The sequence below is a fragment of the Scleropages formosus genome, chromosome 6 (assembly GCF_900964775.1).
Source record: "Scleropages formosus chromosome 6, fSclFor1.1, whole genome shotgun sequence".
In the NCBI taxonomy this organism is placed as follows: Eukaryota; Metazoa; Chordata; class Actinopteri; order Osteoglossiformes; family Osteoglossidae; genus Scleropages; species Scleropages formosus.
Genome location: NC_041811.1, coordinates 15611203 through 15624882, shown reverse-complemented (window position 1 = coordinate 15624882; position 13680 = coordinate 15611203). Strand labels below are relative to the sequence as shown.

The 13680-nt window shown below is 41.1% G+C and overlaps 1 protein-coding gene across 3 annotated transcripts; it reads left to right on the top strand.

Moving 5' to 3' along the window:
• Positions 1 to 1675: 1675 nt before the first annotated feature.
• On the top strand, positions 1676 to 13410 carry LOC108929854 (interleukin-31 receptor subunit alpha). 3 transcript variants are annotated; one of them, XM_018744673.1, is made up of 16 exons: positions 1676 to 2099; positions 2457 to 2519; positions 4670 to 4723; positions 5205 to 5319; positions 6671 to 6831; positions 7058 to 7194; positions 7486 to 7624; positions 7785 to 7867; positions 7995 to 8196; positions 9166 to 9345; positions 9907 to 10038; positions 10653 to 10808; positions 11021 to 11164; positions 11572 to 11665; positions 11888 to 11969; positions 12297 to 13410. In XM_018744673.1, exons 1-16 carry the CDS (start codon positions 1928 to 1930, stop codon positions 12774 to 12776), a joined length of 2394 nt encoding a protein of 797 aa, XP_018600189.1. In that variant the 5' UTR covers positions 1676 to 1927; the 3' UTR covers positions 12777 to 13410. The 3 variants fall into 3 exon arrangements, with proteins under 3 accessions (XP_018600189.1, XP_018600191.1, XP_018600192.1); XM_018744675.1 differs by lacking the exon at positions 1676 to 2099 and adding an exon at positions 2231 to 2304; XM_018744676.1 differs by lacking the exons at positions 1676 to 2099; positions 2457 to 2519; positions 4670 to 4723; positions 5205 to 5319 and adding an exon at positions 5392 to 6392.
• Positions 13411 to 13680: the final 270 nt, after the last annotated feature.

Genomic DNA, 13680 nt, shown 5'->3' with positions numbered 1-13680 from the left:
AGTCGAACCCCCACTCCTTTGGTCACAGTGTCCAAAGTGACCACATCTTCCACATTTTTGATGAAGTCAAACATAGATGTATACACACTTTTTCCATTGAAAAGACTGTATGCAGCCCTGCTGGAGTTGCACCATCAAAGTTGCTTGAAGGGAGGAAAGGAACTTGCAGAATCATCTTCTAAGAAAACATTTTAAAGCATCTGCAGCTTCTGGAAATCTGTGTTGTGTGCTATGGGCTATCATTTAGAAAAAACCCATGAGTTTCAGTCTACTTTGATGGATGTGGCACAATATGAAATTACGTTGCCATATGACTCAGAAGACTTTCCTGCAAAATGTCTCCATTTCCATCACCGATCTGAGCACCTTCACCGATCTGAGCACCTTCGTGTCTGTCGGTATGTGGGACATCTCGGTCCAAGAAGTCCCTAAAGCAAACCCAAGTCTAGCATCGTTTGTGGGTGGCCTCGTCGACTGCCACACAGTCTTCATTCAACCCCTTTCAATTTGACTGCCACTTGGTGTTTTTCTTAGGGTTCGGATGTTTTGTCAATGAGCCCGCAGCTGCTTGTTGTGCTGAAGATGTTTTAATTCACTCCTGTGAGGAAACGGTAGCGTAAGTTTGCCGCGGTTGGCCATTTTGTGTGTCTGAGAAACTCCTAGAAATTTCCTGACAGACTGACCATGCTGGATTTAAAAACTACCTTAGATCACACGCCTTGAATGTACCAATTAATTAAATTGGTATAGAAGTGGCAGTTAATGTAAAATAAAGGACAGCTGTTAGCTTTAGCTGCTGGCACTAGGGCTTGCGAAGACCAGCCAGGACGCAGCTTTTTTTTTTTAACATGATACTATACAGTATCTTTTGCATTAAAATGATCAGGTCTCCGAACTTCATATGCGAGAATATAATTGCAGTTAAACATAGTATGACAGGGACGATTCTGTGCTAGTGAAGTCTTTAACAATTGCCTGTTTAATGCACCGCTCTGCTATTTTAGGAGGAAAGAAGTGAAACTCTGTTTTTCCGGTACAATGGTGGTGTCAGGTTTAATCTAATAAACTTCATATATTTTCATTCAAAACGTGTTTTTCCCTCCTGCAGTTGCTATCATTATATTCTTTAAACTGTGTACTTCACATCTGTCGTCATTGTGCCAAATTCCCGTGTTTTTTTTAACAAAGAAGTCAAAAGGACCAGGCCAGGAGTTAAAATTCCACGTGACGAAAGAAATTTTCCTCGTAAGTGATCTCGTAATGATAAACGTGTAAGTGTTTATGTTTAATATTTTTAGTAACATTTTGAATAATGGGTGAACTTAATATGACAAATGGACTGCCTGCGTACGTAGAATTTTCAGGTGTCTGCATCCTTGATTCTGTTGATGCAATTATATACACTTTTTGTGTTGTTCTCTGAGATGCACGTCGCTTTGGAGAAAATCGTCTGCTAAAATGAATACGTTTAAAGGAAAATATTCCTGAAACGGTTATTGTACGCGTTTAAACGACGGATTCCTTTCTTCCATTGACTTTACAGCATTTGACGCAATTACGCAACATTTACATGCAAGCCACACAGTAGGCGTGGGATACGAACAACTAGTAACATTCAGACTGCGAATCCTAACCAGGTCACTGCGTCGTGAAATAACTAGACTAATGTGCCTGAGAAATGATAACTTCTTCCAGCGGTTCGCACGCTGAGTGACGAGGTCTTATCGGACGACGTGCTTCACATTTCTGTCTGTCTGTGTCTGGCCTTGCTCCAGTCGCATTTCATCAGTCCGCCTCTCTCAAACAAACGTCATTTATTTATTTAATTCTTAATTCTTTTCGTAAAAGAGAAAAGCGTTTGACTGAGGTGTGAAAAAAGGGTTTGCGACTCGAGTGTGTGGGCGCGGTAAGCCGACGCCGGGGGAGGATGGGACGGGACGACGGCTTCGTGTCTGTTCTCACGGAGCGAAGCGAACTTCTCGCCGCGCGCGCTCGCCCGCCGACCTCTCCGCGCTCATGGAGGAGAGCGGCACGCAGCGCCATGGGCAGCAAGAGCAGGGGCAGCGCCAGCGCCGAGCTTCTGCTCACTCTCCTCTTCGGTATCTACCCGCCGTGTCGTGTGTGCGCGCGCGCGCGCGCGCGACTGCCTATATGCGCGTGCCGTGTGTGCGTGTGCGTTTTTTTCTCACGCAGGCCAGCCTCACTGGCTGTTTTACGGCTCGTACTAGGCTGTAGACCACAGGTTCCTTCACGCACTAAATAAACATCATGTACGTGTTGCCAGGGGAATGCAAATTGAACTGAGTGAGGAAATGTTTAAGATCGCTTTAATGTGGCTTTATTAGCACCGAGCATGCCGTGTTTACCGTTGCAATCCTGCTTTCTAGGTTTTCACTGTTGAGTAAAAGCACGATTTGCCGTGTCAAGGGGACTCAGTCCTCTCCGCTCCTTTGCAGGCTGTTTGTCGGCGCGGTGCCAACAACCGTCCGCCGCGGAGGCGCTCCGTTCCGCAGCAGCAGGTAATGAACTTCAACGCGTACTTCTTCTTGCTTTCTTTATGAACGTCAAAGTTCGCGGGCGCTTGTCCGTCCATGTGAGGGAATTATTTACTGCTGTGTGTGTGCATTTTTCCCTTCTGAACTGAGAGACTTCACGTGGTGCAACAAAAAAGAAATGTGATGCGCAAATTTATATTTTCTACGAGATGTACGTCGTCGCTTTGGGGAGAAAAAAGCGTCTGCTAAGTCAATAATAAACGTAAAGCCAGGCTTCTGCAAAAAATGTAGGAATTTTAAAAGTGCCCAGAATGGAAACTGCCTCATGTAAGTAGTGTATGTGATGTGTTAAGACTAAGAGAGAGTATATTTAAGTACTTTTGTCCCTTTCAGCTGCCAGCGGAAAGTCGTCTTCGGTGCTCTTAGTATTTCCCATTTTCCCTCCAAAATGAGCCTGTGTATTTCAGAGTGTATTGCACATATTTTTTTTAATACTCTGTTGTTTAGCTTGGCTTTTCCGCAGCGGTCCATCCCTGGAAGCAGAGAGAACAAGTCGGTGGACGCGGCGGGCGTGCTTCCGGTCCACTGCGCAGAGAGTTTCTTGTTGACTCACAGTCGAAGGGCTTCACCATGCCCCAGTGCCCTTACGCCATGTGTCTATACAGGAGACCTGGGTCACGCTGAAAGGCAGTACGCCGGAGCTGTGGAGAACCGTGCCGAGCCACTGCCGCATTAACCGCGGTCCAGCCTTTAAGTGATTCCATCTACCCAATGAGAAGCTTCAGTGAAATGCTGGGTTTCTTTTTAAAAACTCTCTAATATTTTGGCTCGTGTCTTTTGGGGGGGGGGAACACGCCGAAAGGTGGAAAAATCACAGAAAATATATGAGCACCTTCTTTCCACTTCAGATGAATGGTCCTCTTTGTATCTTGTGTTCTGTCAGCCTACCTGATAGTGAAATCAGATACATTGACCACTTTGAGGTGTAGAGCGATCAGCAGAGATACGGAGACAAGAAAAAAATAACTTGGGATTTCCCAGCGTCCTAATCAAAGTGTACAGAAAGGTTGCAGAGGCATGATCTTCAAAGGCAAGGGTCACGGCAGAGGCTGCTGTCTGACGTCTGTTCTAAGAACACGGTGACATTCAAACTTCTGAGTGTACAGGTCTTTTTGAAGTAATTGCTCCAAATCACAGAGCCACTGGACGCATCGGCAGTTCTCAGTCGCTTCTCTGCGAAAGACCGGTTCGCGGTGTGCTCCAGGAGCTAGTCTTATGGCACCCTACACACTTGTCAGATAGAAGTTCATTGTTAATTTTGACTGATTTGTTGTTGATCTAACAAAGTTACATTTACATTACATTTACATGTATTCATTGAGCAGATGCTTTTCTCCAAAGCAACGTACATCTCAGAGAAAATACAATTTGTGCATTACATTAGGTGAAAGAGAGACATACTGTAGTTGCAGACATGTGATTCTTAAGTAAATTGTTTCTTTCCACTTCATGCACCGTTGTTCATCATACGAGTAGGTGCGCAAAACTTAGGATAGACTAATCCTGATTGCCTTCCTATAAATCTTTTTTTTAAAAAGGTACACAAACATTTATGTGCAATACAGGAGCAGCGGCTGTGTAAAGGATTGTCTGGGTATGATCATAAAGTTACGGTGTATAAACATTTGCACCTTACATGAGCTTGAGATATCATGGGCGAAGTGAGTCCGGAAAAGGTGAGTTTTCAGACCCTTCTTGAACGTGGACAGAGTTTCAGCAGTTCTGAGTGAGAGGGGGAGGTCGTTCCACCACAACGGAGCCAGAAATGAGAACCTCCACGCTTTACTTCTACAAATAACTTTTTATTCTTTCTTTCTAAATCACTTTTTAAGGTGAATAAGTCATCCTTGTTAATTCACCTCTGCATATTCTACTGTGGAGAATAAAGGTCGAAAAAGCAAAGATGAGTTGAAGCCCCAGACCGACCAAAGCATTACCACATTGTTTTATTAATTGCTTATGTGTGAAATACGGTTAAATTTGAGTCCAGTGGCTTATGGCAGAGCTATCCTCTACAAACAGAATAAATAGGAAGGATTGTGACTGGTAAAAACCTAGTAATAGAATGAGATTTGTGAGAAAATTAATGATAAGCTTTTTCCTTCTCCTTCCAGTAAGCAAAGTTGCACCCTCCTGTTTTCAACATGAGCACTGCCATTCATCACAGCGTAAGCAGTTTGTCATTTCATAATTAAAAAGATTTCTTTAGCTTGACAATTATGTGTCAGTTTCTCAGCAAGTAGCAAATTAATGATATGTAACATTTGTCCTGTAACTAAAGAAAAATCCCATAATATGTCGTAGTCAACGTCTGTTCCTGTAAATAAGAACATTCTGTAAATGTATATAATGAATCCATGTATAAACTTTCTAGACCTTGAAAAATGTTTAAAGGTAAAGTTTTAAAGTCTGTTACACCACATTTCACTTTATGATACATTTCATGTTTAAATGTCCTTCACTAACCAAAACAGCTCACAAAATCAGTTTTACCTGTAAGGATGTTTATAATTTTATAGAATGCACTATTGTTTCAGTAATGCGTACAAAAAAGAGTGGAAAGTGTGGCTTTGTCTGCCATCTGCACAATTCTTATAATGGTGTTTTGTGTCAAACATTAACTTTTATGTACTGCGTTGAATCCTGCAGATGGAGTTCATGAGTTGGACTGTTTTCAGGAAGTGAAATCAGTATATTTTAACTGTGTGTGGAAACCAGGGCACCAATCTTCAAACAAGACATCTTATACACTGGTCATAGAACAGTAAGTTAATAAATCATTTGCTAAAGAGTTTGTGTCTTTTTTTATGTTGATACTAAGAAATTGCAATGAAATTGTAACCGAATTTGACACTTTACAATGTTTATAGTTATTTTTAGTTTAATGTTAAGATAACTGTTCCAAATAGTTTACATTTTTGAGAAAACAATCGTGGACCCTTTGGAATTATCTGCATTCCTGCACAAATGGCACTTAAAAAGTGATCCGATCATCTATGTCACACTAATGACATAATAAAATAGTTCTGTTTAACAACTTACAGAACAATACTGCCATATTTTTATTGAAAAAAAATAAAGTTTAAACAATCAAGGTCATTGAAAACTGCAAGCCATCCAGGCTGTGAGGTAACAAAGCAGCCCCGTACCATTACACTCCTACGATGTGTCGTAGCTGGGATGAAGTTTTGGTGTAGGGTTGCACTGATTTGTTTTATCCAAACATACTTATCGAAAAGTTCATCTTTTCTCTCTCATATCCACCCAACATTGTTCCAGCAGTGCTGTGGAACATCCAGGTGGTCTGTAGTAAAATTCAGATGAGCAGCAATGTTTTTTTCCGGGCAGGTTTCCTCCATGGCTACCTCCCATGAACACTTCTCTTTTTTAGTATTTTTGTATGGTGGACTCTTTAACATAGACCTTATCAAGTGTAAGAGATGCCTGCAAATCCTTAGTTGTCGCCCCTGGGCTCTTTGTCACTTGTTTGAGGACTATACAGCGTGCCTTTGCATAGCTCTTTCGTAGACATCCACTCCCAGACAGTAGCAACAGCGCTGAATTTCTTCCATTTGTAAACTGTCTGCCGCACTGCAGAGTGAAGGCTTTAGAAATACCTTTGTAATCCTTTCCAGTCTCATGAGTTTCAAGAGCTCTTCTTCTGAGGTCCTCTGAAATCCCTTTTGATTGAGCCATATTGCAAAAGCATACTGCTGTGAAGAGCAGGTAATCGACATTGTGTGTTTGCTTGTTTTTTATAGCCTCAAACCAAATACCTGGATTGACTGAAATACCTGATTCTAATGACCCTCTTTTGAAGATGCCTTTGTCCTACAGGTTTATATACTGTACTTACTCCATCAATAAGCTTGATTGGTTAAACAATTTGTTCAGTAAAGATATTCAAGTGTAAAACTTGTGTTAATAAGACTGACTTTATTATTATTATGATTTAGGTGGTCAGATCACATTTTAGGGGTGATTTATGCAGAAATCCAGGGAAATCACAAGCTTTTTTCTTAAGCTGTCTATAGATAAAATTTAATTTTACAATATTCATTGAGTCATTTATAATTTTAATGAATATATTGTCTAACAAAGTTTTTATTGTCAAGGAAAACTCGAGGGCTATGTAAAAAATACCCAAACATATCCGGAACGTTCTCTTATATAACAATATACAGAAGATATAACATCACTGCTTATGTTGTTGACACAAGTAATGACGGAAGGAACTGCACTAAAGCAATTTTCAGTGGCGATCCAAAGAATCTAAGTAAGTAATTCTGTATAATAATAATAATAATAATAATCATAGTTATAATGTAACAACAGTGCTGTGAGTCTCTTGAGAGATGTTTATTTGGGCAGTTTTAATACTGTTATATTTAAACTGGATGTACTGTACCTGCAACTTTGGTTTCGAATACTACAAAATAAAAAGATATGCCTGTGCATTATCCTTGCATGTCCTTTTTTTTGTATTTTTTGTCAACCTCAAGTTCGCTGTGCTCCCACAAAGGACGTCCACTTTAGACGATATTTGAGACAATTGGAGATAACAGCATCTTGGAAGGAACCAAGTGTTACGTACTATGTTGTACAGTATAGAGAACGTAACAGCCTACTTTGGAGCAAAGTGAGAAAACCATAACTCGTATACTTTTTTTGATGTGAAGTTCAAAGGAATTTTTGGACTAACTTTTAGTTTCAGATTTGTCATTTCATAATGAGGGAAAGAATGGCAGGGATTCTAGAAATTATGTTCTTGTGTGTAATTCCCATCTGATGAATTGTACAGAAAGGGGGAAATTTGACAATCACTTTAAAACCTTTCATTTATTTGTTCAGTTAAAACATGCATGTGCTATAGATTCATTATTTTGGTAACAAAGCACGAATTGGGGTTGTTCTTGTCTTTGTTTTTTAGTCAGCAGAGATATTAATAAAGAAGAGCTGGACTCTAGGTAATCTTACAGCATCACTATCATATGAGGTACAAATTCAGTGTGTCACAAACAATCAGTGTTCTCAGTGCCCATGGAGTGAAACTTTCCTCATCCCACCGGGTGAGTTCCTTTGTGTGTTTTTTAAATATTATAAACTTCCAGAAACATAAAACCTGTTGCTTGCATTACCACTTACAGTATATATTACATGGACAATTTAAAAAAAAAAGAAAAAGAAATGGAGATTAAAATGTTGCTGAGATGGTGTTTGTTTTTGCAGAGCTGACTGCCAGACCGGTCATTGAGAAGCTGGACGTTATTCCACAAGGAAAGGGAAAACGACTGGTGGTCGTACAGTGGAAGGTGAGAAGTTTCAGTGGGTCAGGATGGCAGTCAGGAGTGAAGCACTTTGTGATACGCATCCAGTGAGATCATGTTACCTAACTGCACACACTGGGAGTGACATGGTGATTGTCCCTCCGCCTCTCAGCTGGATTCCACAGAGGAAGCAGATGGGTACCAGATGACAATAACGAAAGCATCTGGAGAGCGTACTCAGAGAGTGAACACCACACTTCCTTGGATAAGGATAATACTCTCAGGCTCAGCCTTCAACATCAGCATCATAGCCTTCAATGGCGCCGGGACCTCCCCCGCAGTCCCGGCCGGCGTTCCCCCGGTAGACGGTAGCGGTAAGACAGACAATGCTGCATCATCTCTTATGCCGTGACCCTTCATAACGGTGCTGTGGGAAGCTATAGGGCACACATACATATAGAAGAGTCCTTTTTGTCGGGTCTTCCATTAACTGGCCTTCCATGTTTTCTGTTTCTTCAGTTTTTTTTGGTAATTTTTTAAAAGTTAATTGTTTACTCAATTGGGCCAATGTAATAACTCTGCTTTAACTTTGGTTCAGCTTTAATTTAAAAAACCTTGAAATAATGATTACTGTCTACTGTTGAAAATGAATACGTAAAGATTTTAATAGATTTTTATGTTATTACTCAGCATATCTGACAATTTATTTCCAAATACAGCTCCTGTTAGATATGGCTCAATATTATCCCATTCGTTATCCAGCCCACCGCCATCCCCATGTAGGCTGGATAATCGAAATTCTATTTTATACACCTGTTCGTCACAAACTGGGATTTATTCAGTCTGCAAAATCACCCCATTTGGGGAATTCTCATCTTGAGGGAATCATACCTTTATTTTATAGAGAAAAACATAGTTTCCAGACTAAAAAGATACCTTCCTAATCTTTGTTATATTTTTAAAAATTTACTTCTCTGCTTTTGCAACCTTTCCCACAGCCTTTGAAGAGACATTTTGATCATATAGCTTGTGGATATTTATTACGTAAAGAGATTAAGTTCTCAGAATCAATAAGCCTTTCAGCATCTTTCACTCTGCAGGGCACACAGGTACACTATGCTGTTAGAAATGCTGTGTAAATTTCAGCAAATTGTCAGCAAATTTTTCACAGTACATGATCTTGTTTCAGTCTTCTTCATGCGATCTCTTTTTTTTTTTTTTTTTTTGGATTATCAAGAACCTCGATGTTGGACATTGATGCCGACTCTTGCCGCTAATGCTTTACATGACCTGCAGACAATAGAAAGATACTATTAAACGGCTGAAAACTGTCCCTCTTCCAGATTGGGCCGACACGCTGAATGTCACTTTGGTTAGTGAAACCGGCTTCACCATCGTGTGGAACAGCAGTCTGACTAAGTCCTTCTGGTGCTACTCCGTGGAGTGGTGGCGAATGGGCGAGATCCCCTTGTCTCATTCATTTTATCAGAGGAAGGAGAACTCTGCTACGATACCCCTGAAAGGTACTATATGTGCTTACTGAAATTCAGAGTAACAATGAATAATACACAGGATGCAAAATGTGAACAAGTATAATTGTATTTAGTTGGTGCAAGGTTTCTTGTATTTTTTAATTTGGCACAGTAGGAAATGCTGGTGCCTCGCATCTCCTGGGCTGTGCAGTCGGCGTAGGTTTGATACCCGTTCAGTCTGTATGGAGTCTGCATGTTCTCCCTGGGTTTGCATGGTTTTCCTCTCACAGTCAAAAGACACATTTCAGGTGAACTGGTGACTCTAAATTACCTATAGCATGACACTGTATGAGTGGCTCTGTGTGTGTGGCTCCCTTGTGAAGGACTGGTGTCCCACCCAGAGTGTACCCAACCTAGCCTAGCACCTTATGCTTCCAGGATAGACTCCGGACTGCTGTGACCTGCCTTACGACAAGCAGTTATTACGAGTGAGAGCGTTAATGTCAGTTACATAGTAGTTTGACTGCTACCAGACAAATGCTAAACCATTTAAACTTGATTTAATTATCTTCCTAATTCCAGTTTTATGACATTGGTATTATTGATGCTTAGTGCCTCTGCAGCCCTACAAGAGGTATACGTTCCTGCTGCACGTCAGGCCGGACAAGGACACCTGCAATCTGAAGAGCATTAACAACAGCGAGAGCACCTGCGGCAGGGCTGAGGCCTATGCCACGGAAGGGAGTGAGTCTAGCATTACTGTTAGCATCAGGACTGGTTCCCCACAGTCAGTTTGCGGTTCTTGCTATGTGCAGCGCATGTGGCTTCAGCGGCACTTCCCCCTCTGAGTTTTCAGGGCGGCAGTGTCAATTTTCAGCGTTACCACTAAGGCAAAACCAATGATATTTTTATGGCTTGGGCCAACACTCTTTCATTACTTGTCTAAGTATTATACTAGTTGATATTCTTTGGCAAAGTCTTGTGGATTTTAGACTGCCTTGTCAAAGTAAGGAGGGTTTCTCCAAAGTTGAGCCTCTGTCATGTCTCTGATGTGCAGCTATTCAGGACAAGTGACACATTTTACACTTTTGTTTTGAGTCAAAAGAGAAGACTACATATTCCACACAGCTTCTTTTCCCGGTTTCATGGCTTCCTTTCTGAGTTGGTTCTAGGCCACAAATGAGTGCAGTCTGGAACTGTTCGCAAATAGTTTACCTCATATAAAACCACAACAATATCATTCTGTGCATTAAATGCACCATGTAGTTACTCTATAGTGTTTTGCAAGAAATGCACTTCATTTACTGACCTAGTTACTTCAGTGAATTAAGAGGGACTCTCTTGGTCTCTTGGTTCAGCTCCCATTAGTGCCCCACTGAACATCACTGCTTTGAGAGTGACCACAAACTCCTTGGTCATTGAGTGGACTTCCATCCCAGAGGAAGATCTCCGTGGATTCCTACTCGGCTACAAGATCTACTACAGCGAAGCCAGCCAGGAAAACCGTTCCTCAAGTAAGGCAGAAGAAAGAGGAGATAACCAGAGAGTGGATGGATATTAGAGCTCCGGGACACTTGTACACACCGTTCATGGAAAGATGATGCTGTTTGTTTCAATGGAATAGTTCAGCTTGTTCATTTTTCCCAGAGAAAAAAACTGAGTATTCTGTCAGAGTACTAAATGGCTGAAAAATAGCTGTGTGTGTCTGTGTGTCGTCCACAAACAGCTGTTACAGTGGGTCCAAGAGGAAACACGCGTAGGCTGCCCAACCTGAAAGCACGTACAGTTTATAGCGTCTCAATATCAGCTTTCACCGCAGCTGGCGAAGGAGTGCGCAGCAGCCCCGTGTACCTCAAGACCAAGTTGCCAGGTAGCATCTGCAGAAAATTGTGTTTCTCATGTAGGATTCTTAACCAAGTAGTGTGTTAACTTGTACTTTTTCAGTGAAATGCACTACTGTGCAGACATCAGTCTTGTTAAACTGCCATCTTTGCATCACTTCTACCCCATTTGTAGTGAATGTGTACTGAACTAAAACCAGAAAGCTTGTAAGCCTGGGTCTCCGGTGATGGGATGGCTTTAATCTTTTATGTGGGATGGGATGGCTCTAATCTTTTAAGATTAATCTTTTATGTTGAAAAGGAAAAAGGATAACTAATAAGCCATGGAAATGGTCTTTGGCTTAAAAAAAAGAAACATTAAAAAAAAAAAAAAAAAGCCGTAAAAGTCACATGCACTACTGCAATCTACTACTACTACTGTCTGTCATACCTTCAGGTGACTGGAATGTAATAGGTGCCACTGTGGGGGTCACCGGAGGAATAATATTTCTCTTTTTATTGGCTCATTCGTGCAACCCATTGTTCCACAGGTACTGATCTCGTCGCTATAATTTTGTTAAATCTACATAATTTTTACTGCTGTTTTTTCCTTAAAGACACTTATGTAGAGGTTGAATACTTGAACTTGCAGATGCTTGTGACTAAACACCACAGAAGAAAATTGGTATCCTAAAGAGGATTTCAGCATCTCATCTTAAATTCCTTCAAATCACGGAAAGCTCATAATCATAAATAATGCATTTATGTTTTAGGGCAAAGGCACTGTTCTGGCCCAGCATCCCTAACCCAGGCAACAGTAACGCCATTCAGAAAATAGATGGCATATTTGACCAAGTAAGTGCAAAGAGCAAGCCGAGAAGCATAGAGTTTGCGTTTGTCACATACAAATCTTAACACCTATTTCTTTCAAGCATTAAGTTTTCACAAATACATTCAATCCCTTCATCAAGAATGTCTCCAGGCAGCTGGTGATCTCAGTAGCAAGCTTATTCACAAGCTCTGCTAATTGTTCACATCATAGGTCAGATGAACATTTGTGAATTTCTTAGGAGGTAACCCAGATTAGGTGATCAGTTTATAATCTCTATATATTATATAGAAGCATACATGTATATATACTAATTCTATTATGGACTGCCTCGTTCATGTGGTGCTCTTCAGGAAGTTCTGGAGCCCATCATAGAAGGGACTACAGCCCAGGGGAAGGAGAGCGATGCAAGCAGTCTGATCATCATAGAAGATCGAGGGGCTTCAGAGCCCACCAGTGCCAGTAGCCCCCTCCTGCTGCAGGAGGTTGAGGATCTGTCCCCAGCAGTTCTTCCCAAAGAGGAGAATGAAGCTTCCAGCAGAGAGTTGAAGCTGAACCTCACGCTAACAACAAATACCCATGACTTGAGGAGCACAACTCCGGCGCCCTGTGCGAGTGATTACACCACCATGGAACTCTTCCAACAGGCCACAGCCCTGCGAACTGCGAACCATCCTTCCACAGCACCAGCTGACATGGACCAGCAGCCGCCACCACTCCTGTTGGTGGTGCAGGCCAGCCAACCGAAGGATGCTGCTCAGATTAAAGAGGAAAAGGACTACATCCAGCAGTCTCTGTGTCCGAACGTTGTCAGGATTCCACACCAATGGTAAAGCTAAAGTCTCCAATTTCTGACAAACTCACAAGTTGAAGGTTTTTTTTCTTATTTTTTTGTGAATCACTACATGCTTTGTGGTAGAATTGCTCAGCTTGAAGAACAATTGATTTCATTACATTAGTGATTTTAACAATAGGACAACCCTCCTAACAGACATGCTTGGCTGCTGCAACTTGTTTCAACTCCTAAAAGAAGGCTTCAGTTCTTCAGGAAATAAGACTGAAAAATACTGTTATGTTTAAATATTCTGACGTGTAATATCAAAATGATTAAAGGGAAATCAATTAAAGCTTGAATTTTGTAACAGATTTTCAGTCTCTGGGTAGATGTTTTCATCGCCAATGTGCACTTTGTTTCTCAGCTTTGTCAGACCACCAGCAATTGTGTGGTTTAGTCTTATTTAAAAAGTTTACAGTGCTTTATAAGCAGAGTATATGATGGATGGTGACAGAATTAGGGAAATAAAGTACACATGCCCTAAAGCCTGAAAGAGGTGCGTAATTCCTGCACCCCGTGAAATATTCCCATTTGCATTAAGAATGTTCTGCTCAAATGGTACAATTTGTTCACAAGCATTCACAGCTGTAACTCAACTACATAAAATGGTGAGGCTAAAACATTCACCCTCAAGCGCTTATACACACACACTCGTTCCAGCAGTTTCAACTTTCTCAAAACATATTACTAGAGCAAAGATACACAGGCAAGGAAATGACTATGAACACTGCAAAGGAAATGCCTGTTTTAATTACAATCACAACAGTTACACTGTTTTTCATGATGAGGCAAATTATGTACAGAGTTGACACAAAATCAAGACTGAAATTAACCCAAAAAAATAAAAAACGTGATTGTGTTCAGTTTCATCTATCTGTTAAAGTTAGCAACTGCGGTTTTTC